Below are 24,722 nucleotides of genomic sequence, written 5' to 3' on the forward strand. Positions count from 1 at the left end.
TTGAAGTCATAAAAGAACACTTCTTTAAATTGATATACAGGTTTTGTTCCCTCAAAGTTTGCAAAATTTGTTTGACATGAAAAAGATTTTCAGATGGATGAATGCTGTAAATCAGAATATCATCAAAATATACTACCACAAACTTTCTAATAAAAGGTCGCAAAACATGATTCATTGTTCGCATAAAAGTACTTGGAGCATTTGACAAACCAAAATGCATACCAAGCCATTCATATAAGCACTCTTTGGTTTTAAAAGCAGTTTTCCATTCATCTCCAAATCTAATTCTTATATGATGATACACACTTTTCAAATCAATTTTAAAACAAATTTTGGCACAACTTAGCATATCTAGCATGTTATCCAACCTAGGAATTGGAAACCTGTATTTGATGGTTATTTTATTTATAGCTCGGCTATCTACACACATTCTCCAGGTTCCATCTTGCTTAGGAGTAAGCATAGCAGCCACAACACAAGGACTTAGACTTTCCTATATTAAACTCTTTTCTAACAGTTTAAACACTTGCTTAGAAAGTTCCTGATGTTCATTTGGACTCATTCTGTAATGTGAAAGGTTAGGCAATGTGGCTCCAGGAATTAAGTCAATATGATGTTGAATGTTTCTCATTGGGCGTAAACCAGTTGGTAACTTATCAGGTGTTAAATCAGAAAATTCATTAAGCAACAGTTGTATTTCTTTAGGAATCTCAAGAGTTAAGTCAGTTTCTTTTCCAAGCACCAAATATACCACATCATACTCTGTTAGTTCATTTGTGTTCAAAAGCAATTTAGGAGTGGAAGATTTCGCAGATTTCTTGGTTCTTTGTTGCTGGGTCAGAAATGTTTCTTTGTGGAAAAAGAGTGAACTCCTTATTATCTTTAATTAAGGTATAGGTGTTCTTTTCTCCATCATGAATGGTTTTATGATCATACTGCCATGGACGACCTAAAAGGATATGACAGACTTCAAGAGGTACTACATCACAGACAATTTGATCCTTGTAAGTTCCTCCAATTGTTAAGTTCACAGTGCATTGTTTGGTTATAGGAATCTCACCCCCTTCTTTAAACCAAGATATTTTATATGACTTAACAAGAGATTTTGTTTTCAATTTAAGCTTCTTCACCATGTGTTGTGACACAAAATTTCATGAACTTTCATTATCAATCATTAAGGTACAAAATTTTCCTTCAACAGTGCAGGTAGTCCTAAAGATGTTTCTTCTAAGTCATTTATCTTCCTTTTCAATTTGAGCAGTTAAAACTTGTCGAATTACTAGCAATGGTTCTCCTTCATCACCTTCCAAGTCAATTTTTTTCATTTCAGCTTCATTTTCAGATTCTGTTTCGTTGTCTTCCTCTTCCTCTTCTTCTATTTCTTTTTCATTCTCTATGAAGTTACTATGTGGAGGGTTATTTTTTCTGCAAGTAGCCGATAAATGACCATATAGACCACATTTGTAACAAGGCCCAATCAGTTTAGATTGTTCAGTAGGTTTAGATTGTTCAGTAGGTTTAGATCCCATTAACCATTTACCCTTATCCTTATTTTGACTTTCAATAGCTTTAACTTTCATACCTGAAGTTCCTGCAGAAGTTTGAAGTTTAGCCCCACTAGTTTGTCGCCGCTTATATGTTTCAGTTATTTTGTTGCTTCCCCGCAAATGTTGTTTTTCAAATTTTAAGGCCATACGACAAGCTTCATCTAACTTAATGACATGATGCAAGTTAAGTTGATCCTGAATTGTCCATTTTAACCCATTAAGATATCTTGTTACAATTTTCTCCTCAGATTCATCCAAATAATTTCTAGCTTGCAATTTAAAAAAGTTTTCAGTGTATTCTTCCACAGTTTGATTTCCTTGACGTAAATTGTTAAATTCCTGAAAGATAGTTCTTGAATGATCAGAAGGCAGAAATTTTCCTTTCATCTTTTCTTTCATTCTATCCCAAGTTTGAATTTTTTCTTTGCCTCACCTTAATATATTGTTTTGTAAGTTTTTCCACCAACTTAATGCATGTCTCGTTAGTTTTAAACTTGCGAATTTGACTTTTCGATTATCTGGGATTTCTTTCCATTCAAAAAATTGATCCATATTCTCTACCCATTCAATGAATTGTTCAGGTTGTAATTTTCCTTCAAAATTGTAGACATCGATTTTAATTTCATAATCTCAATTTCTTTGTCGCCTATTTTGATTTCTAGGTTCTTCCTCCTCACTTTCAGAAGTTTGAACATTAGGATTAACATTAGCTTGATTGACATTCAGATTAGCAATTGCTTCATCTACCGTGTTGATTTGTTGTTGCAAATTATTCAATTGTTGCAACATTTGTTGCCTATCCCCTTGATTATTAGCCATTTATTAATCACAAAAGAGAAAGACTCCCACCAACCCAAAAATAAGCGAACTTGCTCTGATACCAATTTGATGCGATCACACTAGATAGAAAAGCCAAACAAGGAGAACATGGGCGAAACTAAACCAAACTTGATTCAAATAGTAGCAATCATCTATAACATCCAAAATCCGACGAAGAAAACTAGAAGAGAATTCAAAGAAACAAAGAAAATAAAAACAACACTATCCTCAGACAACCGTCAGAGCGGGTTCCTCACATGCATCGAAATGTAGGTTTAAGTAAAATAAGTGCTTAGGACTAGCAAACCGATGGTCCACCAGTGCAAGATAGTCCAACTGTCCATTCCAAACTCCAGCAAATGCTCCCAAATCAGCCAACAAACACCACCAAAGCTCAAGAAGAAGGATACAAATGGAGTGAAACTTGTAGAGACGAAAGAGATAAGAAGCTGAGAAGAAAGAGTAGAAGCTTGCAAGCTTTCCTAGAGGAGAAAGAGAATGGAACAAGCTCACAAGCTTTTCCCAGAAGAACTCGCAGGTCTATAGTAAATTTGCTCTCAATATTCAACTCCCATTCCCTCTCAAAACATCTCATATTTATAGGTAAGAGAGGAGAAACAAAACAACCCCCATGACCTTTCATATTCATAATTTAAATGAGGAAAATGAAAAGCCAGCAGTCAACTCCAGGAAACAAAGCACCACAAGTCACGGAAAAATCCCCAAAAGTCACGGGAAAGCAGCCCAGGCATAACCCGAAGAGGCAGCTGCAAGAAACAAGGAAACCCACATGGAACCGATGTACCAAGGCACGGGAAAACCATCCAGCATAGAAAAACAGATAGGCATCCACGGAAACCCATGGGACAAAGGCACAAAATTTTAAGAAGAAGAGGGGAGGAGAAGGGACAAGACCACTCCATAATGAATCCAACTTATGAGCTTACCTTAGTAGATTAAAGAGCTAGCAACTTATCAATTAAAGCTCAACATCAATGAACCACCTCCTTCCAAACATCACCATAAGCCAAAAACTGTGAACCATAAGCCAACCCGTGAACCAGCAGCAGTCAAGGACCAATCGAGCCGGCAAACCAAAGGTCTACCAAGCCCCAAGCACAACCTACCATGATCATTGGATGCCTTCCATCATTGGATAGCTAAAAAAAGAAAAAGAACATAAAAAATACTAATGTTCAATAAAAATACAGAATATTTGATAGCATCAATTCCCCCATGGTGGGAAATTCTCATCTCCTGATGAGAAGGCTTCAGCAACTCTTTCATAAAGCTCTAAATTTCGATTTTTTAGATCAGCAGCATTAATCCAAGTGCAGTCAGTTAATGGCCGATTGCTACTTTTGATCAAAAATCTCTTATGTTCACCATGTCTTGTTTTAGTGACTTTCATATCAACAACATCTTCAATCTGATTTTCAGATTTTGCCAAGGGAGTAGAGAGTGGCAGAATTTCAATGTCTACAGAATCATCAGAATTTCCTTCATATAAAGACATGTCAGAAACATTAAAAACAGGAGAAGTGCCAACAGTAATAGGTAGATCCAGCAAGTAGGCATTAGTGCTTAATTTTCGTAGCAGACGAAAAGGGCCAAATTTCATTCTGCTTAACTTTCTAAAAGTACCAACAGGAAATCGTTGGTGACGAAAGTAAGCCATAGCCAAGTCACTCACATTGAAATTCACTTATTTTCGATATTTATCAGCAGTAGATTTGTACTTAGCATTAGCCTTTTCGAGTTTTTCAAAGACCTGCTGTTGGACAGTCTTTATGTGGTTAAATGTTTCAAAACCTTCCACACTAGTTTTTTTAGGTAAGGGCAAACAATTTCTATCTAAAATGTGAGGAATAGGTTGTCCATAAATAATTTCAGAAGGAGTTTTGCTAGTGGAGCGATTAACAGAATTATTGTAAGCAAACTCAGCCTGAGATAACACTAAATCCCATTGAGATGATTTTTCTCCAGCAAGGCATCTTAATAAATTTCCTAAGCTTTTATTGACAACTTCAGTTTGATCATCAGTTTGGGGATGATAGTCACTACTAAATTGAAGAGTAGTTCCAAGTTTTGCCCAAAGAGTTCTCAAAAAATGACTCAAAAATATAGTGTCTCGATCAAAAGTAAAAGTATGAGGATTTCGGGTCAACCCGACACGACCCTTTTCCAAACAAAAATTGCTAGTTTTCGAGTCAAAAACGGGTCTATCTCCTCTTTTTTTGGTAAAAAAACGGGTCTATCTCCTCTTTTTTGGGTAAAAAACGGGCCAAAATCGGGTCAATCTCGGGTTTTTGGGTCAATTTCGGGTCAAAGGGTTAACCCGAACTAGACCCGTTTCGGGTTCGGGTTGACCCTAACCCGAAATTTTTGGGTCGGGTTTGAGTCGGGTTTTTGAGTCATGTCAAATATTGACACCCCTGCCTGGAGGCAATTTCAAGCACCTTCAGAAGCAGAGGTGCAGGATAGGTAGGCAAATGAATTATGCTTCAGATGTGATGAGATATTTGCACTAGGACATAAGTGCAAGAATTGGACCCTTTAAGTCTTAATGATATTTGAAGGGGAAGAGGTGAGCGGGGATGAGCTAGAGGAGGTCGTAGGGGAAACAAAGCAGTTACACCTAAACTTGGCAGAACCTAAACTTCGTGGTGGGATTTATCCTAAATCACACCATGAAGGTGAGTGGGCAAATTGGGGAGCAACTAGTGGTGGTCTTGGTGGATAGTGGGGCTACTCATAATTTAATCTCCAACCGAGTTGTTGATCAGTTGAGATTGAAGTTAGTGGATACATGTAGCTTTCGAGTCATGATTGAACAGGAAAGATAGAGATGAGTAAGGGGATTTACAGAGGGTTGGTGCTGGCACTCTAAGGCATATATATATAGTGGAGGATTTTCATCCATTGGAATTAGAAATCGCTGATATAGTCCTAAGGATAAAGTAGTTACAGATGATTTGAGATGCCAAGGTGGACTGGAAGTCTTTGACTATGGAGGTACAGGTGGAAGGGAAGGTGCTGCGAGGGGATGCCAGCCTATGCAGATTATGGTTTCACTCAAAACCATTGTCAGGGCAATACAGGGGGCAGGATTGGCTGCTTGGTAGACTTGCAGAGTTTAGAGGGGATTTGAGATTCAAAGCCGTACTAGTTCTCTTAGTGCGTATATCAGCTTTTGCAGCAGTTTTTTTTTAGATTTTTCAGCAACCTAGCGGATTACCACCACCTTGAGAGCACGGGCACGCGATTACTTTGAAGGAGGGAGCTTCTTCTATCAGTGTTCACCCTTACCGGTACCCATAGATCTAGAAGGATGAGATAAAGAGGCTCATTTGAGAGATGCTGGAGGTAGGGATTATTAAACTAGTGTGAGCCCCTTTTCCAGCCTTATTTTACTAGTAAAAAAAGGACGACAATTGGAAGTTTATGTGAATTATAGAGAGCCCTAAGCAAGGAAATTATGCTGGACAAGTTTCCTATGCCTGTGATTTATGAGCTGGTGGATGAACTATTTGGGATGATTATCTTCTCAAAAAATTGACCTGAAATCGAGATACCACAAGATCAAGATGTAGCTAGAGGATGTACAAAAGACAGCTTTCAGAATTCACGAGGGTCACTATGAGTTTCTAGTAATGCCTTTCGGCCTTATCAATGCTCTAACTATTTTCCAATCAGTCATGAATCGAGTTTTTCAACGCTTTTTCAAAAAGTTTGTCTTGGTATTTTTTGATGACATCCTGATCAACAGTCTGACGGAGATAGAGCATATGGGACATTTGAGGATGGTGTTGGAGACGTTGTGGCAGCATCAGCTGTATGCCAACCTAAAGAAATGTTTGTTTGTACAACCACAGGTGTTCTTGGGACGTGGTGAACAAATCAGGGGTAGCAACAGATCAGTCCAAGATTGAGGCTATGCTGAATTAGCCTTTATCTAAGAACTTGAGAGAGTTGAGAGGATTCTTAGGTCTCACCGAGTACTACCGGAAGTTTGTGCAAGGGTATGGTATGATAACATGACCTTTGAATGAGCAGCTGAAGGACATTTTCATGTAGGGGAAGCCGGCTACACAGACTTTTGAGCAGCTGAAGAAAGAGATGATAAGTGTACCAGTGTTAGCACTTCCCAACTTCAACATGTCATTTTTGGTGGAGACAGACGTGTCAGGATACAGAATAAGAGCAATGCTCATGTAGGATCAACGACCAATTGCCTATTTTAGTCAGGTGCTCACAGCTAGTTCAAGACTTAAGTCTGTATATGAGAGGGAGCTGATGCCTATTGTCTTGGCTATTCAGAAGTGACAACCCTATTTGGTGGGAAGACATTTCCGAGTCATGATAGATCAGAGGAGCTTGAAGTTCTTATTGGAACAATATATTATCACTGAGGAGCATCAATGATGGTTATCCAAGTTGCTTGGATATGACTTCGAGATCCAGTATCGATCGAGCTTAGAAATCAAAGCTGCAAACACCTTGTCCAGAAGAGTCAAGAAGCCTTAGTTAGCAGACTTGTCAATACCCATGATCCTAGATTGGGAAGCTTTGAATCAGAAGATTGCACATGATGAAGGACTGAGGTAGATCAGAGTTGATTTGCTGCAAAACCCGAATAGTCATCCTGATTACACACTGAGAGGAGTTCAGCTACTTCATCAAGGGAGATTCGTTCTACCGAGGGGATTGTGATACATCCTCAAGCTATTAAAGGAGTTTCGTGGCAGTGCAATTGGAGGACATTTAGGAGCTCAAAAAACTTACAGTCGATTGTTAGCAGAGTTATACTGGGTTGAAATGAGCCGTAATGTAGAGGACTGGGTAGCTAGATGAAATGTGTGCCAAAGGCACAAATATTTAGCCATAACGCCAGGAGGTTTACTATAGCCACTAACCTTGCCAGAGAGGGTGTGAAAGGAGGTGACGATGGATTTCATTAAGGGATTATCACGACCGGAGGGGTTTTCGGTGATACTGATGGTAGTGGATGGTTTGAGCAAATATGCACACTTCATTCCTCTGAATCACCCTCACACCGCGATCTCTATGGCTACTGTTTTCCTACAAGGAGTGGTGCACTTGCATGGATTTCTATAAGCCATTGTGTCAGACAGAGACAAGGTGTTCCTTAACTACTTAAGGAGGGAGTTGTTTGGTTTATATGGGACAGTCTTGAAGAGAAGTACAACTTATCACCCCCAAACACATGGCCAGACATAAGTGGTCAACAAAGGTGTAGAGACCTATTTGAGATGCTTTGTATCAGACATGCCGAAGAGTTGGGTATGGTGGATTGCTTCGGCCGAATATTGATATAACATCTTGTACCATTTAACAAGAAAGACAATTCCTTTTAGGATTCTCTATGGGAGAGATCTATCTCATTTGATTCATTATAGATAGAGCACTACACTAGTGTTCAGTGTAGAGTAGTAGTTAGAAGAGGGGGACATGGTATTATCTGAGCATAAGGGACATTTGTTGAGATTCCAACAGATCATGAAAAGGAAGACCGATGAGCACATGAGAGAAGTAAACTTCGTGTCAGGAGATATTTTTTACTTAAAATTGAGGCCATACATGTAAGAAAATACTAGCCAGGAAGAGGGATGGAAAATTGTCCTTAGGATACTTTGGGCCTTATGAGGTCTTGTAGCGCTTTGGAGCATTAGCTTATCAATTGAGATTATCACCCTCATCACCTTTGCACCCAGTATTTCATGTCCCACAACCGAGGAAGGCGATAGGAGAGCACACATTATTGTTACTACCCCGAATTTGACAGAGGACATGGAGGTCATGCTGGAACACCTAGAAGTAGCATGTGTGCTTGGAGGAGAGATAGGGGCATAGGAGGTGCTAAAGAAGTGGAAGGACCCGCCGAAGCACGATACCACATGGGAGCCATATGAGACAATTAGGATACAGTTCCCCCCTTCCATCTTGAGGATAATGTGTATTTTGAGGAAGCGAGTATTGATATGAGAGTGGGTAGTCAGCTCAACCAGCAAGGGCCAAACCATCAAAACCTGGGTAGAAACAACGTGGGTGGAAACAGTAGGGGTTTTGGTCCCCCTTGTGGGGCCCAACAAGGCTTTGATTAAATATGCTAGAAGGATAAATAAGGAGGGAAATATTGAAGGACATAATTTAAATTTTGAAATAAAGTAGGATAGGGAAATTAATTAATGTAAGGAGGCTGTTTTGGGGGAAATTAGGAGAGCTTATTTGTGGTTGATTCTAGGGTTTATTTTAATTATGTATGTTTTGAGTTTTACTAGAGTTTTTCATTGGAGAGTTTTAGCGACGTTTAGGTCTTATGGGAGAGACGATCTACCTCTCTAATTGTAGATCACATGTATCTTGCTTTCACATTGAAGAAATAATACAAAATCTGCCATCATTTGGGCATTCTTGTAGTTTTCATAGTGATTGTTTGCTACTTTTTTCATTGTAGACATATCGGTTTCTCTCTCTCATTTCTTAAGGGAGGGCTGACAATGAAGGCATTATAGTAGAAAAAATTCAAAATTCTGGTAAAGGCAATGAAGGGTCTGATACAATTTTAAATTCAGTGAATTAGAGAGGGAAAAAGGCTTAATTTTATCTTAATAAAGCAACAAAAAACTATATAATCATGCTAATTGCCCTAATATAATCCTTTATAAATCAACTACCCAAATATAGAAGGAGATCGACATGGTCCAGGTGAGCCTCCTATGGATCTTCATGCTGGTTGTGGGATCAAGGGCCAAGGGATGATTGTGGTTTAACAACATGATCCCGGTGAGCCTCCCATGGATCCTTATGTTGGCCGTGGGATCAAGGGCCAAGGGACGGCTAGGATTTAACATCAATTATTTGTAAATTAAGTAATAAATAAATCTCATAATTATTCCATCAATCCAATAAATGCAGATATGATGTTATATTTTTGTGATCTATTTATTTATTTTTTCTCTATGATTTAAGTGAGTGCCATAATTTAGCTGGTGAATGAGTCTTCTAGCCTATAAAGATTGAATATTTTGTTGTTAGATATGTACTTCTCACTAAATTCTTATTTACTTCTATATCCCTCGAATCCTTAAACACGAAAAAAAAAACTATGCCGGTTAAATTTCTTTTGTCAAAAGTACCACTCTAATTTAATTATATCTAAGAATCCAAGTATACTCATTAAACTTAAGCATTCACTCTCTTTTAGATTGCCATAAGATCACTAGACCGTAGGCCAACCTCTAATGGTTGTTGACCACTACCAACCTCTAGAGGACTGCCACTTGTTTTTGGTTACTAAACCACCATTGTTTGTTGATCAAGAGGTGAAAGGATTAAAATCTTTTATATTTAATTTTTATAATTTTTGTTATGTATAATTGAATGCTTTGAATATGTATGTTACTAAACTTAATTGTACTATGACTTTTGGGGGTTGATTAATGTTTTGTTGTCTTTTTATTTTTTCTTATTCAAATGATGCACATGATGGACAGCCTGCCTCATCTATTAACTGTTTAATTCTTGTTCGTGGAATGAGCAATCGATGAGGCATAACCTGTTAGTGTGTGGAGTATGCGGGCTTTGTTGAAAAGTGCGTGGTTGTTGGATGAAGTCTTCGTAGAATATGTTTCATAATATAAAGCTCAGAAAATAAGGCTTTGCACAAATTTTCTCTATTTCAATATCTTAAAAACCTTCCAAATCTCTAATGTTCCATTTTAGTTTTTATTTTTTATTTTTACTTTTCAATAGATAGAATTGTAATTCAACTATTCAGCCAGATTGATTCCACCCCATCTAACTTTGGATTCTAATAAGCTGTTACGAACTCATCCTAATTTTCAACTTGTTACAATAGTGAGTAGATTTAGGCGGAGATGCTACGATGGCCTTTCATTTAGTGTTCTAATCTTTTCTGTCTTGATCTTGAATCATTTTTTTCCTTAAAAGTAAATAATTATATATATATATAATTTTTAAATTTTGTTTGTTACCTGAGGCGGAACTGCCTATTGGGTAGGGGCATATATTAGTGATTCTGTCTTCAAAAAAAAAAAATTTTTGAACAGAAAAAATGCGAGTTTCTAATTTTTGAAAGATAGATTAAATTTTGCTTTTTACATATAATATTAATATAATAACATATAGATAATTGGGGTAATTTATTAGAATAATAATTTTATCTATTCTTGTATACTTGTTTAAAATTGATTGGAAGGTGTATAAAAATGAAATCTAAAATATTTTCTACTATATATTAGAAAGCTGTTAATTTTTTATTTAATAATTATAACGTAATATAAGAATTTGATTTTAAATTTTTTCTTATATATATTTTTATTTTTTTGCCCCCCTAAAAACTAAAGCCGGTTCCGCCCCTGTTTGTTACTCTTTCATGTTAAAGTTTTGGTTGCTCAAGTTTTCTCACCATATTTTGGATAATGTCAGTTATATTGTTGGCTTGTCCTTAGATTGGGTCCAGGGTTGACGTGATAAATTTTTTTTTTAGCCTATTATAAAACTGTTTCATAGGGTTTTAAAATATTTATGGAATTATTTAAATCAGAATTTTATGCCTTACTAATAAGTTGATTACTGAACAGTTTATGTTAGATATGGAAAAACAAACACCGGCAGAGCAAATCTGAAAGAATCCCCAAAATGATGGGGAAAATCAAAAGACTTCTTGAATGAGTCTATATCAACTAAATGTAGATTAAAGCATTCATAATTCATTAAGGCTAGGATTTTACTTCCATTTGCACTCAGATAGAAGAATAAATACTGCTGTTTTTTCTCCTCCCTCTCTACTCAATTTCATATACATATTTTTTAAATTAAAACTGAACTAGAGTATGGGATTGGAAAGAGAGATTTAATTTTGAGTTCTTATAGCACTCGTACAACCAAGAACCTTCCATAACTAAATGTTATGGTTCCCCGGTTTAAAAAGTGAAAACAATGATGCGCCTAAGAAAATTCATGTACCTTTATTAAGAATCTTTAGATTTATAAATTTCTCCTTAATTTGGATGTTTATCAGTCTGAAATTGATCATTCAATGCATGGGTCATAAGGCTACCAATCATTGAGATTTCTCTAATCTCAATTTGCATGCTACATATGTTGATGAATCTGCATTGCCCTGTATAATATAAGCTACGAATGTTTTGCATCTCTTATTTTTTGCTTTACCAGTCGAATTTCTTTTCTTGTACATGTTTTCCATGTGGGTTTTGCTGATTATAGAACTTCTAAACATTGTTGTCTTATGTATTGAAATATTATTTGAGATGTGGAATGGTCTTCCTACATTATTTCAGGCTTACTTATCCCTTCCCGAGGGACATGCCACTGCTGCTGGATTAATAGCAATGATGACTGATCATTACAATATTCTGGTGAGCTCCAACATTGGCTGCCATCATTTTTTTTGAAAGTGCTGCACTTGGTTTTCGACTTACTTTACTGATGGTGCCCTTTTTCTGGAATTTTTCCAGTGCATTGAAACAGCATGTGCTGCCCTTGGTTTGCGACTTACTTTATTGATGATGCTCTTTTCTGAAAATTTTCCAGTACACTTGTAATGTCATGTGCTGCACTTGGTTTCCAACTTACATTATTGATGATGCCCTTTTCTGGAATTTTTCCAGTGCATTTAAACATCATTTTTCTTGAAATTGAATATTTGAGAAAACCGCTATAGTAGTTCCTGAACTAAACACTAAGACATGTCATCATATACCTACTTAAGCATGCCAAAAGTACAAAGTTCATAGATAGAAGTTTACTATGTTGTTTGTTTTGGCAGTTCTTGTAACGCTAACGGGAACCAATTTTTATCCAATCCAGGCCTCTTTGATTGAAATTTATGTGTTTAATCTTGTCAGAAACATCACATATATCAGTGATTTGAGCAACATTGTTTTTCATTCTACAAGTTTGTTTTATTTTGTAACTTTGGTTAATTGGAACATACTTATCATGATGGTTTTGAGAAATAGACGTATTTTTTATTTTGTAATGTTAGGTTGGTCCGTGTGATTTGGCTTGTGCTCACGCTAGCTTATTTTTTGATTAATTCCAAGTTTAGTTGAAGGATTTTGAGACAAGTTATGGTGTTATTTTGGAGATGTTGGCATGATGTCATTGTTCTATTTGAATATCAGGAATTATATACATATATATACACACACACATGCGAGATATGAGTTGCTCGTAAATGTCTAGATATGAAGTGTTCGAGGCCTTTGGCTGGGTATATCCTTGTAGAATTTTTCATAATGTTTTTGATGAACTAATAGACAATCACCCAATTTTTAGAATTTTGTTTAAATATTTTGGGCGCGTTTATAGATGTTTAGATCACCTTACATATCAGCATGGTCTTTAGCAGCCTAATTTTGGGTTATGCTAAATGGCAAACGTTAAATTTTAATCCCAGTATTGTTTATGTTCTTCATTTGATGGTTCATGCAATTACCAATTTTCCATATTGGTGTTATGTTGATATTTCTTTTTATGTGCCCTTCTTCATAGCATTTACTTAAAGGACAAGTTCCTCACTTCTATGTTCAATATTAAAGTCCGTGACTGTGGAAAGGAGGGACAACTAAGTATGTGGTTTTCAAACTTGGTAGCCCTGTATGTATTATCATATTTATAGGAAGCCTTAAAACCTTACTTTTGACAATTATTTGTTGTTTGATGACGAGTTTCCTTGCATTTGTTATCAGCCAGTCTTCTGTGGTTTTAAGGCATTGAAGAAAAATATTTATTTAGTGAGGAAAAATAATTATTTAATGATGAAAATGATAATGTAATACAAGGATATATATAGACAATGATCACAATAATTGATGAGGATCACAATATATGACAATTAATGTGAAATTAAGCTGTGATCCCTCCTAAAAGAATCTCAATTAACTATTATAATTCCGATACAGTCCTCAAGTTGGTTCATATACGTCAATTATGCCCAACTTGTTCATCAGGAGTTCAAAATGAGGTTTATATAACCATTTGGAATATCAGCCACTTGTAAAAAAATTAATCTAAGATGTTTAAATATTATTTCACCTAAAAATAAATATTTTCAAGATAAATACTAGTAGTAAATAATATTTAGAGAAAATGAACGAACTCAAGAACTTCAAGGAAAGTTTCTCTATTGAGTGCACTAAAGTTTCTGAATAAAGGATTTTATCATGGAAAGATCTAGAACACTTAAAATAAAGATCTAAATTTCATCTCTCAAAATTTGTCTTGAAAATGATGAAATAGAAAGATGAAATGTGTTGCAATTTTTGAAATTAGAATCAAGCCTGATATGAAGAGAATGAAGGATATTTACAGGGAAAGTGTAAGTTAAGCTTATTTAAAAAAAAAAAAAACTAATAATCCAACATTATTTTATCAACTAATAATATAATGTTTAATAAAAAAAACATATATTTTCTTAAAAAATATAAGATTCAAACAACTTGTCACATTGTAAGTCTAAAAGTCTTGAAATGCATTCAAAAGAATGAAAAAATGGCTTGCCTACTTGTAATATTAAAACCAAAACATTATAAATTCAATTTAAATTCAAAGTAGGTCATGCAATCTATCAAATTGCATTTATCGAATCTTGTGAATCCAATGGAATAAAAATTAAGCCGAAATTAAGTGAATATAAAATAAGTTTTACTAAAAATAAAGATTTGTATATATTTACCCCATTTTAAAATTTATTAAATATTTATATAAAAATATGAAATTTTTTAGATAAACTCACTTATATATTAGTAAACTTTTGTAAAATATACTTAATAAAATTTCAAGTATATAGGCTTATTTCTTTTAATTATCATAAATAATTATCTTTATGTAATATTGATAAATTTTATATAATATATGAAGCATTTAAAAATATTTAAATTAACTTAAAATTGATTTAATTAAGAATTCTTATTTAAGCTTATTATCTTTAATTGATAATATATAATTAATCGATATATTAAATTGTGAGCAAATCAAGCCGTATAAGTAACTTTAATGGACTTTTAAAACACTTCCAGATGGATATAACTTGAATTATTATTTTTAAAGCTCCAAGCTATGCATCTTGATTCTTCATAGGTTCTTCTATGATCAAATTTTGATCGAACTCGAGTTGTACAATGTACATCACATACAAATAGTCATTTTATGCATCCATGAAATCAATGCATCTGAAATACATAACATATATTTTAGAAATCTAACCATACATTTGTTATCATTAAAATTAATGGAAAAGGTTATGGGGCTCATAAAACCAACAATCTTTCTCTTTTTTATGATCATAAACTTATGTTGAGCATAATTATAATGAAGTTACACATTAACCTTTCATCATATTTTTGAGCATTAAAAAGAATATATATATGATAATTTAAAAAATTCTTTCTTTCAAATGTGATTAGTGCATAAAATAAATAATATTTCCCCTCTTGAATGTATGCATGTTGTAAGTTTATGATCAACATATAATTCTTCTTGCCCATTGACTACATGTCCACATCAAAAAAAAGTTTAAATATTAGGGTCTATCATCACGAACATATGTCTTAATAAATAAAATCTCTCTTTTGCTAGTAATTTTGTAAAAATATATGTTATTTGTGAATCTATATTTACAAATTCGATATCCACATCACTCTTACAAACATGATCTCTAATAAAATGGTGTCTGATCTCTATTTGTTTAGTTCGTGAGTGTTCTATTGAATTTTTAATTAAACTTATAGCACTAGTGTTATTACATTTAATTGGTACGTATTTTAGTTTAATTCCAAAGTATTATGATTGTTACTTTAGCTATATAACTTGAGCGACATAACTATCTGTAGCTATGTACTCAGCTTTAGTAGAGGATAAAACTACGAAATTTTATTTCTTAGAAGACCCAAAAGTATACTATGATCCTAAAAATTGATGTGTTAGTGGTGCTTTTTCGATCAACTTTACAACCAACATAATATGCATTAGAATATTTAACTAAGTCACAATAATGAATTTTTTCGATACCACAAACCTAAACTAGTAGTTCCTATCAAGTAGTGCAATATTCGCTTGACTATTGTTAAGTGTGATCCCTTAGGATTAGTTTGAAATCTAGCACACAAACATATGTAAAAATAATATAAGGTCTACTTGCTGTAAGATACAAAAGTGAACTTTTCATACTCCTATAAAGCTTTTGATCTACTGGTTTGCTTAATTCATCTAAATCAAGTTTAGTTTTTTGGCTAATAGGAGTTTTACTTGATTTGTTTCTCTTCATGTCAATTTTTTTCTATTAATTCATTTTTATACTTAACTTGACATATGAATTTGCCAGACTCTAGTTGTTTTACTTGAAGTTCTATGACAAAAATATTTTGGTACTTTATTAATTTTTTATTAGTTAACAATAAAACCCTAAAAACTTTCAAAGAAGGCTTATTTTTACTTTCTACATACTATTTTCTTGTAGAGTATTGACAAACGAACCTAGGTGAACAAACCTTTTTTCAATAAAGAATTGACAAAAAATTGAAATTCTTATGACAATTATTACTTCCTAAAATTTGAATATCCTTTTGAATTTGTGTTTTCAATATGGTATAGAAATCTTAAAATATTTTTTCTTCAATTTTTTTTGTTTTCTTTCATTAGATAAACTAGCTTAGTCTGGCGTGATCACAAATAAAAGTATTAGATCATTTCTTTACCAGAAAGTGTAGATCTCCAACGAGGCCACTAAATACCACTGTGATTCATAATAAAAGGAGTGGCAGGTTTATAAGGTTGCTGAGAATAGGATGCATGACAATGTTTGGCATGTTGACACCCTTTACATTGAAAATTACAGGCTTTATATTCTAAAGGAGATTTGGAAACAAGTTTTTTAAATATTGAAAATTGATATGACCTAGCCTACAGTGCCACAACATAATATCACTTTTCTTAGAATCAGAGATTAAGCAAGTTTTTTCTTATATGATCCATCCAAGAGGGATTTATCTTTAAAATAGTAGAGCTCTTCCTATTTCCTTGCACTGCCAATCATCCTCTCCAAGGTCAGTTTCTGAAACTCACACTAAGAATAATAGAAATTAGCTTGATTGTATTGATTTGAGTTAGTTTTACTAATGAATAATAAATTGCAAGACAAATAAGGAACATAAAGAACTTTATGAAGAGTTAATAAAGGGGTGAGTTTGATCTTACCTATACCAGAACAAATTGATAGAGAACTGTCGGCAAGTTTGACCTTTTTATTACGAGAAGAATAGTTTATAGAAACTAGTCATGTGATATGTTGCACCTGCTTTAGTGGTCCATGTGTGAAATTAGTTAGAATTGACACTTAAACATGTAGTGTTCAAAGAATTACCCTTCTGCGCTCAATAGGAGAGTGAAGTTATAGATAATTTTGGAGATAACTTGTATGGTGTTCTAATTGTTCCTTGGTGAAAGGGACCATCTTAAAGTTGATAGGAGGCTCTTGAGAATCCCAGTTAAGGTTTGGTAGGCTCGTCCACCGTGTGTGTATTTAGGCTTCTAGTTTGTATGTTTGTAAAGTTTCTGAGAGGTCTACTTTATATGCCATGATTTTTTAAAATGTCTGCCCCACGATTTTTTTTATTGTTATTTTCGGAGTTAATAACTTTGAATACTAGCGTCAAGCTTTTAATTTCGGGATTTGAAATGATTTCCTTGCTGTGTAGTATAGCTTTCCTTTGTGCCTCTTCACGTCTTAGTTCCGAGAAAGCATCTTAAATGGAAGACAAGGGTTTTTTTTTTTGTTGAGGATGCGGTCTTAGACTATAGAAATTCTGATTGAGGTTGGTTAGGAACATGCAGACCGTACCATTTTATTCTCTTTTATTGTGACCTACATAGTCGTTAGAGTTTTCCTAAACCATTGTCATAGCATTGACTAAACTCTTGCCATTATATCACCAATTAATTATAAAAGGTGGTAAAATAATAATTATTTTTCTATGATTGCCAAGGTCGGGTTTTTAACTCAAATATTTGTGAAGGATTTTCAATATTTTAGTATTGGCTGCATATCGCCTCCTAGACATCTCGGGCAGTGGTCAGGAATAGGTGTGGCTTTCCAATGGTTGGTTCCATTGAGTTGATGAGCCACACGATGACATGTAAGTTCTCAGATTGCCATTTTTTTCAGGTTAGGATATCCTTTAGCTTGTTTCGCTCCCTATCCTGTTTAATGTTTGATTCTCCCTCTTCCATCGATAGCTAATTTTATAGACTGAGCCTACTTGTGGTAGTTTTGTCTGTTGAATTATTTTGTTGTTGTGATGCGTAATAAAGAGTTTTGAGGAAATCTATGACAAAAATATTAGTCGACAACATTGACATGAGGTTACAGATTCTGGTAGAATTGGTGGGGTCTTTTACACCAACCATTGTGACTCCGAGAGTCAGTTTGCTTCTATGACTATGTGAGAGGAATGAACATATTAGCTTTGTGAGATAGACAAGCTCATTTGCTCTGATGTTGTTCATAAAATGAAGAAGGGAAAGCATGATGGCTTTGATACCATGTGGTTTTATGTCATTGCGAAAAAGAGTTATTCATTGATGAAAACAATAACATAATATAAGGATTTGTATAGAGGAGGATAACAACACAAGAAAATTAATGAGAAATGAAGCTGTGATCCTCTTACTAGAGGCAGGAATTAAATTATAAAATACTATCAAATCTACTAATGCAGAATATAATTGATTTATTAGCAAAAGTAACATAAATCAGCTGCATCTTAATTTCACTCAAATAATCCGTCTCTTTCCAAATTTTTTTTGAAAATTTCTATTGATTTATGTTCTAGGTTACATTGTACACTACACTTATCCTTTTGTATGTATATATTTCCTAGGTATGCCAATGAGTTGAAGACAACTCTTTTTCTTTAAGTGTTGGTTTATTGATATTTATTTATCCATTTTTCAAGTTGCTGAAATTAGGCCTGTCAAACCACTTTTCATATATTGTGAAATTAAGCTGCATGTCATGTTGTTGACAAATGAATTATGTAATTTGATAGTCTTCTATTAGACCGTTTTGCAGCATTCTATTAGACATTTTAATATTATAATGATATCAATAATCTGTTCTGAAACCGGTTTTTGATCATATGATTTTCACTTGATGGCACATATCTAATAATATGTTGCTTACCCTGAGCTGAGTGGAAAACCTTGATATTTTTCTGTTACTTTTATATTAGTTCGAAAGGCTGTTCATTATTATTGACATATGTGAAGAAAATGGCAGGAAGGTAGTGATAGCGATCAAGAAAGCAATGATGCATCAAGAACTTATCGCAAGACACCAAAGCGTGGGAGAGGGAAATTTAGGCTCATGTCCAAAGGTTCTGATGGGCCTTATACTGATTTACCGCAATATCAAGCAGCCTCATCAAGTTATGGGTGCCTGTCTCTGTTGAAATGGAAGCGTTCTGGAGGTAGACTTTTCAATTCATCATATTCATCTTTGCGTTTTGGTACATTCATAATTGAGTTTTTAAAACTCTTGTTACTCAGCCTCCTTCCTGCCTTGCCACCTCTCTTTTTTCTTCATGAATAGATTTTTGTGATCTGGTTATGCGTTTGTTTTGTTCGAAGTCTTTCGTTTTGGTTAAGTAGCATATAGAGGTATGTGTACTGCAAATTAGTTTGTCTTCTTCCTTGGGCCGCACAGGATTCATTAAACTATGATTCATGCTGCTTAATTATTTTAATCTGAAGCATTTTTTATATTGGCTATATTATTATCAGACAAACATTAAAGTTTTAAAATATGCCCTACCAGGGTAATTCCTTATAAAAATTCCTTAATTACCCTATTATTTAGACTGGCTTTAGGTTTTGGGCAAACTAGACCATTCTAAACCTAGCCAATTCCCAGGCTTAATATAACTACAGTTCATGTGTGTTAAGACATGTTAGGTGCTTATTTACATACGCCATTGGATTTTTGTTCATATCATTGTACTTTACAACTTTTCTGCACTTTCTTATTTAAAAGAATGTAAACTTATAGCAACATCTTTTACTTTTTGATCTGTTTATTAAACCTTTTGATTCAATAGCAGATGGCATATTTTTGCAAACCTCAGTTTTGATGATGGTTGTAGGATGGTGCATCCAGTTGCATCCATTCTGTAGTCTTGAGATGAAAGTAATTTAAGTCATGAATCAATGCCAGATTTATTTGCAGGTAGCAGGCCTCGAGCTGTTGGAAAAAGGACCCCACGCATCCCTGTTCCATTTTTTCTTAAAGAAGATAGGAATAGGATAGTTTCACCGTGTAAACTAGGCTTGAAATCTGAGTGTAATACTGTGGATGATGAGGGTGCCCATGTGGCTGCTCTAGCACTGGCTGAGGCTTCACAACGAGGGGGCTCACCACAGATTTCAAGAACTCCAAGCAAAAGATGTCACCTAACGTACTCCCCTGCTCCAAGTGGTGAAAATAAGGTAATTATCATGCTCTTGTAGAAATATTTTTGGGAAATATATGTTTATGCTGACCTGTTTTTTTCTGGATAAAATAAATTGCTGGATCACAGTTTGGGGATTCCAAATTCATTAATTGTCGAGTGGATGATGATCATCTTGAAGGCAGCTTAGGAAGCAGGGAGGCTGAGAATGGGGAGTTCATTAAAGAAGCAAGTATATCTGAAACACGCCAAAAATCAAAGAAAGTGCAAAGGAAGAGATCAAAGGCAGTTGAAGATGAGCCATTTGATGATGACAGGGAAGCTTGTAGTGGTACTGAGGAAGGTCTTAATGTAAGAAAATCCAAGGATGACACTGAAATAGATATTTCAGGTGGTAGAGTTTTGCGGCCTTCTAAAGGATCTAAGAAGCGAAGCCGCCAACTATTTTTTGGTGGTATGCTTCAACAATCTCTTCCAGCTTTTAATTCATCAAATGGCTTTTACGTATGAATTTCTTTTGACCACGGGTTATTTTGCTGTATTTACAGTATGATTGTGCACTTATTGCTGCATATCATATGCATTTTTTACTATACCACAATATGATCCTTGAATGATATGAGATGAACATCTGTTAATTCGTTTACTTTATTTTCATCTCATTTGTTTCTTTTAGTTCGTTTAAGATTTGTCTTGTGGTGCATTCTTTTTGTTCATTTATGGAAAACAATGGTACGACCACAATCCTTTATCCTAATTATTTCCCATTTTTCCATTCACCCCCTTGAGCCATACAATGTTGTTTAATTTTTCTTTCATTAAGTCGTACTATTTGAGTTAGACAAGACATATAAGATTAGAGAGAGTCACCTTAGATGGTTTGGTCATGTAAAATGGCAGCCTTCCGATGACCTTGTTAGGAGAGTAGATGTATTAGATTTGGCTTATGTTAAGAAAAGTTGAGGTAGACCTAAAAAGACTTGGTTACAAAATATTATAAATGATCTTTCTTTATTAGATTTAAATGAGAATTTGACTCTTAACATGACACAATGGAGAAAAATGATTCATGTGGCCGCCCCCACGATGTCGGATAAAGTCTTTATGTTATTGTTGTTGCTACTGCAAGCCTTACTATTTGATGCCAAATCTTTAAATCCTTTATGTCCATTCATTCGATGACTAGTGTTACCATTGGTGTTTAACTATTTCTTTGCGTAACATCTAGCTATGGTACCTTTCATTCATCTATTTTGATCCTATTTGCACATTTTTTTGGTGCAATTTTGACCTCTACTTTATTTTCCTACACCATTTAAATCTATTTCATTATTATTATTATTATTATTTTCAATAGGTGCCACACTCACTATCTCTCATGTAGTCAATTATCATTTTGTTCGATGGAGTTTTACCATACCTCTCATTTAACATTATTATTTATGCCACATTTAATTTGATTGATAATGATTTATTAGTGCTTAACTCTTAGATATGTATAAAATAATTGATCCAATTACAATTTTATAGAATTGATATTGAAGTCTTTGAATGATGTTCCAAGTGAGGTACTATGTATGCTTTTTTGCAAATAGATGTAGTTCTATTTGATGAGACCACTGAAATTAAGCGGTAATTAGAGTAATAGAGAAAATATTTAGAAGTTAAATAACATGATTGATAAAATAAAAGCTAATCATGTAATATTGTAATTTTAGTGATCTTGATATTTACTAAATATAAACCTATATTTTTAAAAATAGGTATGCCTAAGTGTGGTAAATTTAAGTATCATATATCTATTACATAGAAAAAATGGATGTATCTAGAATTAAAGATGGGTGGTTTAAAAAAAAAAAGAAATGCCTTGATATTATTTTGTCACTAAGAGAATATCATGGAGACTTAAAGTTGCTAAAAGAATTCTTGCTTGCCAATCCAGGACGATGTGAAGGAAATACCTAAGCAGAGGCAACGCGAATAAACCAATATCCGCTTGCTTAGTCCACATCACAAGAGTGATACCCGCCATCATGGACGGCAAACAAATAGTCTCTCCAGTGAGCACAAAGAAAATGCGGGCCAAATAACTCAACATGATGTCCACCTTGTGAACTCCATCGATGGATGCCGCCCACATAACCTTCAATGAAGATGGCAGAAGAGCTAGAGTGAATGCGCACATTGGTTGTCACAACTCTTATCTCCATCTCTCAGATTGGCAATATTCTATAGGAAGTTTTGTTAATATATTTTTAAATATGTTTTGATAAGATGAACTTGGTCGCTTCTCAGCTAACCCTCACTACAGGACCACCCTATGGTTTCTCTAGGGAGCGTTGAGATACCGAAGGGGTACTCTCCCAATTTGTTACCTGATGCAAGGGTGACCACCAATACATGGCGATGATAGATTTCATCATGGTTGATGCCTTGGCGACCAATGCCATATTTAGCAGATCCCTGCAAAATGCTCTCAAGGTATCCACATGCCATATCACAATTAATTCCAAGCAAAAATAGGAGAAATTACGGTGAGAGACGACCTCACCTAGTTGTGCAACTACTACATGCGAGCATTGGACAAGGTGAAAAATACATAAAGAAATGCCCTCACTCTCATATCTTTACTTATGTTTATTTCAAGAAAGAAATAAAAGATTCTTTTTTTTTCTTTCATTCTCTTTTGCATAAGTGAGTCCTTAATGAACAACATAAGTACATGTAAAAGAAAACCTATAGAAAACACTTAGTGAACTCATGCTCCATCGAGATCTAAACATGAGAAGGATTCACCCATGCAGGATAATTGCCCTAACAGTGATGCTATCAAGAAATTCTGTAGTTTTTATATTATTTTGAACAATAGTATATTTTGTTTTGTTTTCTTTTTTTTTTTAGCTATCCAATGATGGGAAAGCATCCAATGAACATGGTAGGTAGTGCATATGGCTTGATAGACCTTTGGTTTGCTGGCTTGATTGGTCCGTAGCTGCTGGTGGTTCTCGGTTGGCTGTTTGGAGCATTCGTTATTGAGCTGGTTCTCTAAGTTGCTTGAGCTGAAGTTTAGTAGCTCATTAATATCCAAAAAGGTACCTCATTATGAAGTTTACTTTTGGAGTGGCCTTGTCCCTTCCCCTTCCCCTTTTCTTCTTGTCTCTTGTGCGGGCTCTTTCCACCCTTTCTTCTCGGGCTTCTAACCTCTTTCGTCTCTCCGCAAGTGCCACTCCATCTGTATCCTTCTTCTCAACAGTAAAGCAACTTTAGGGTGTCGTATCATAGTTTATTTGGAAGCATTTGGGACAGTCTTGCAGTGGTGGACCATCGGTTTGCTAGTTCTATGCACTTTACTTATTTAACCTACAAATTCGATGCATGAGAGGAACCCGCTCTGACGGTTGTCTGAGGATAGCGTCTTTTTAAATTTCTTTATTTCTTTAAAATCTCCTAGCATCTTTGTTGTGTCTGTCAAGTTTCGGGTCGTTTGCGTTTATTTAATAAAGTTTGTTTTAAGTTCTACTCATTGTGTCAGTTTTTCTCTTGTTTTTCTACATCAAACAGTCGGGGAACTCGGGATGCCGAGGCCAAACGTGCTGGTGATTCCCCCTTTTGGGCGAGCTCCTAGTAAAATTCAAAGAAAGAAATTCAACAAGTGTTAGATACGCGACTCCACAATAATCAAATGTGATCAACTACGGTGGGAACCAACCGATTCCCACTCAGGCTTAAGCTAAAGAGCAAGTTGAATTACTCCTTGAGGGGAGCCAAGGCCCCCCAAGCACTTAAGGCCTATAGGCGAGCCAAGGCCCCCAGGCAAAGGGAAGTTACTTTTCAAACAAGGGCTGCTTCTTATTCTTTGCCGTGTAGCTAAGGCAAGTCACATTTCGATCTAAAAATTTTATTCCGACTAGCTTGCCTGCTTTAAGGAAAAAAAAAAAAAGAAAAGTGAAAGAAAAGAAAAGAGAAAGAAAAGAAAAGAGAAAGAATATATATAAAAAATAGTAATAGTAATACACTAAGCCACTCACTTGCCTCTCCACATGTATCATTACCAAACAAACTTGTCATCGAACTCCATTATCAAATCGCCTTGCCACTACAAGTTTACTCCCCTCGTAACGACAAGATACATAATGAATAACGTATGAGTTTCCTTTAGATGGCAAGTCTTAAGTGTTCTGACACTCTAGGCGATCGTGAGTACCCAAGCGATGAACCTTATAGGATGACTCCATGATGCAGACAAACTAGAAAGAAAAGTCAAATAGGAAAACACTAGGACACATGAAAACCAAACTCCATTCAATCTTGTATGCAAACATCCAAACAAACGCTAAAACAAACGAAAAGTCGAATCAAACGAAATAAAATTATAAAATAAAAATACTATCCTCAGAATAACCGGCAAACGGTTTCTCACATGCAACGAGAAGTAGGAAAAATATGATAAAATGCTTACGCTTGCAAACCAAGGATCCACCATAGCAAAAAGGGTCCAACGTCCAACCAAACTCTTCCGGCAAATGTTTCCAAACCAGCCAACAAACGTCTCCCAATAGCTCAAGAAGAAGGATACAAGTGGAGTGTAACTTGCGTAGAGAAGAAGAGATTAGAAGCCAAGACGAAATAGGGAGGAGGATGAGGTGGAACAAGCTCTCAAGTTTTCCAAGAGAAGAAACCCTCATGTTTTTAGCAACTTATCTCAAGTTAATCAACAACCTCCTCAAGACAAAAACATCTCATATTTATAAGAGATAAATGGGAGCCAAACAACTAACTTTTACCTCCAACCAAACCAATCAGGTAAGGGGAAGAGGAAGACCAGCAGTTAGCACAAAACAAA

The 24,722-nt window shown here is 35.0% G+C and overlaps 1 protein-coding gene across 6 annotated transcripts in view; it reads left to right on the forward strand.

Annotated features, from left to right (window-relative positions):
• The window catches only part of LOC110111655 (protein ALWAYS EARLY 2), a 105,849-nt gene that overhangs the window by 33,190 nt on the left and 47,937 nt on the right, over window positions 1-24,722 (forward strand). For 5 of the 6 annotated variants that reach the window (XM_020843625.2, XM_020843628.2, XM_020843629.2 and 2 more), the window contains 4 exons: window positions 11,714-11,791; window positions 18,712-18,901; window positions 19,645-19,916; window positions 20,009-20,333. In XM_020843625.2, coding sequence (XP_020699284.1) covers window positions 11,714-11,791; window positions 18,712-18,901; window positions 19,645-19,916; window positions 20,009-20,333 — 865 coding nt within the window. The remainder of the gene's footprint in view (window positions 1-11,713; window positions 11,792-18,711; window positions 18,902-19,644; window positions 19,917-20,008; window positions 20,334-24,722) is intronic. The other variant, XM_020843627.2, reaches the window with a different exon arrangement.

This window comes from Dendrobium catenatum, unplaced genomic scaffold (assembly GCF_001605985.2).
Source record: "Dendrobium catenatum unplaced genomic scaffold, ASM160598v2 fragScaff_scaffold_72, whole genome shotgun sequence".
NCBI classification, from domain to species: Eukaryota; Viridiplantae; Streptophyta; class Magnoliopsida; order Asparagales; family Orchidaceae; genus Dendrobium; species Dendrobium catenatum.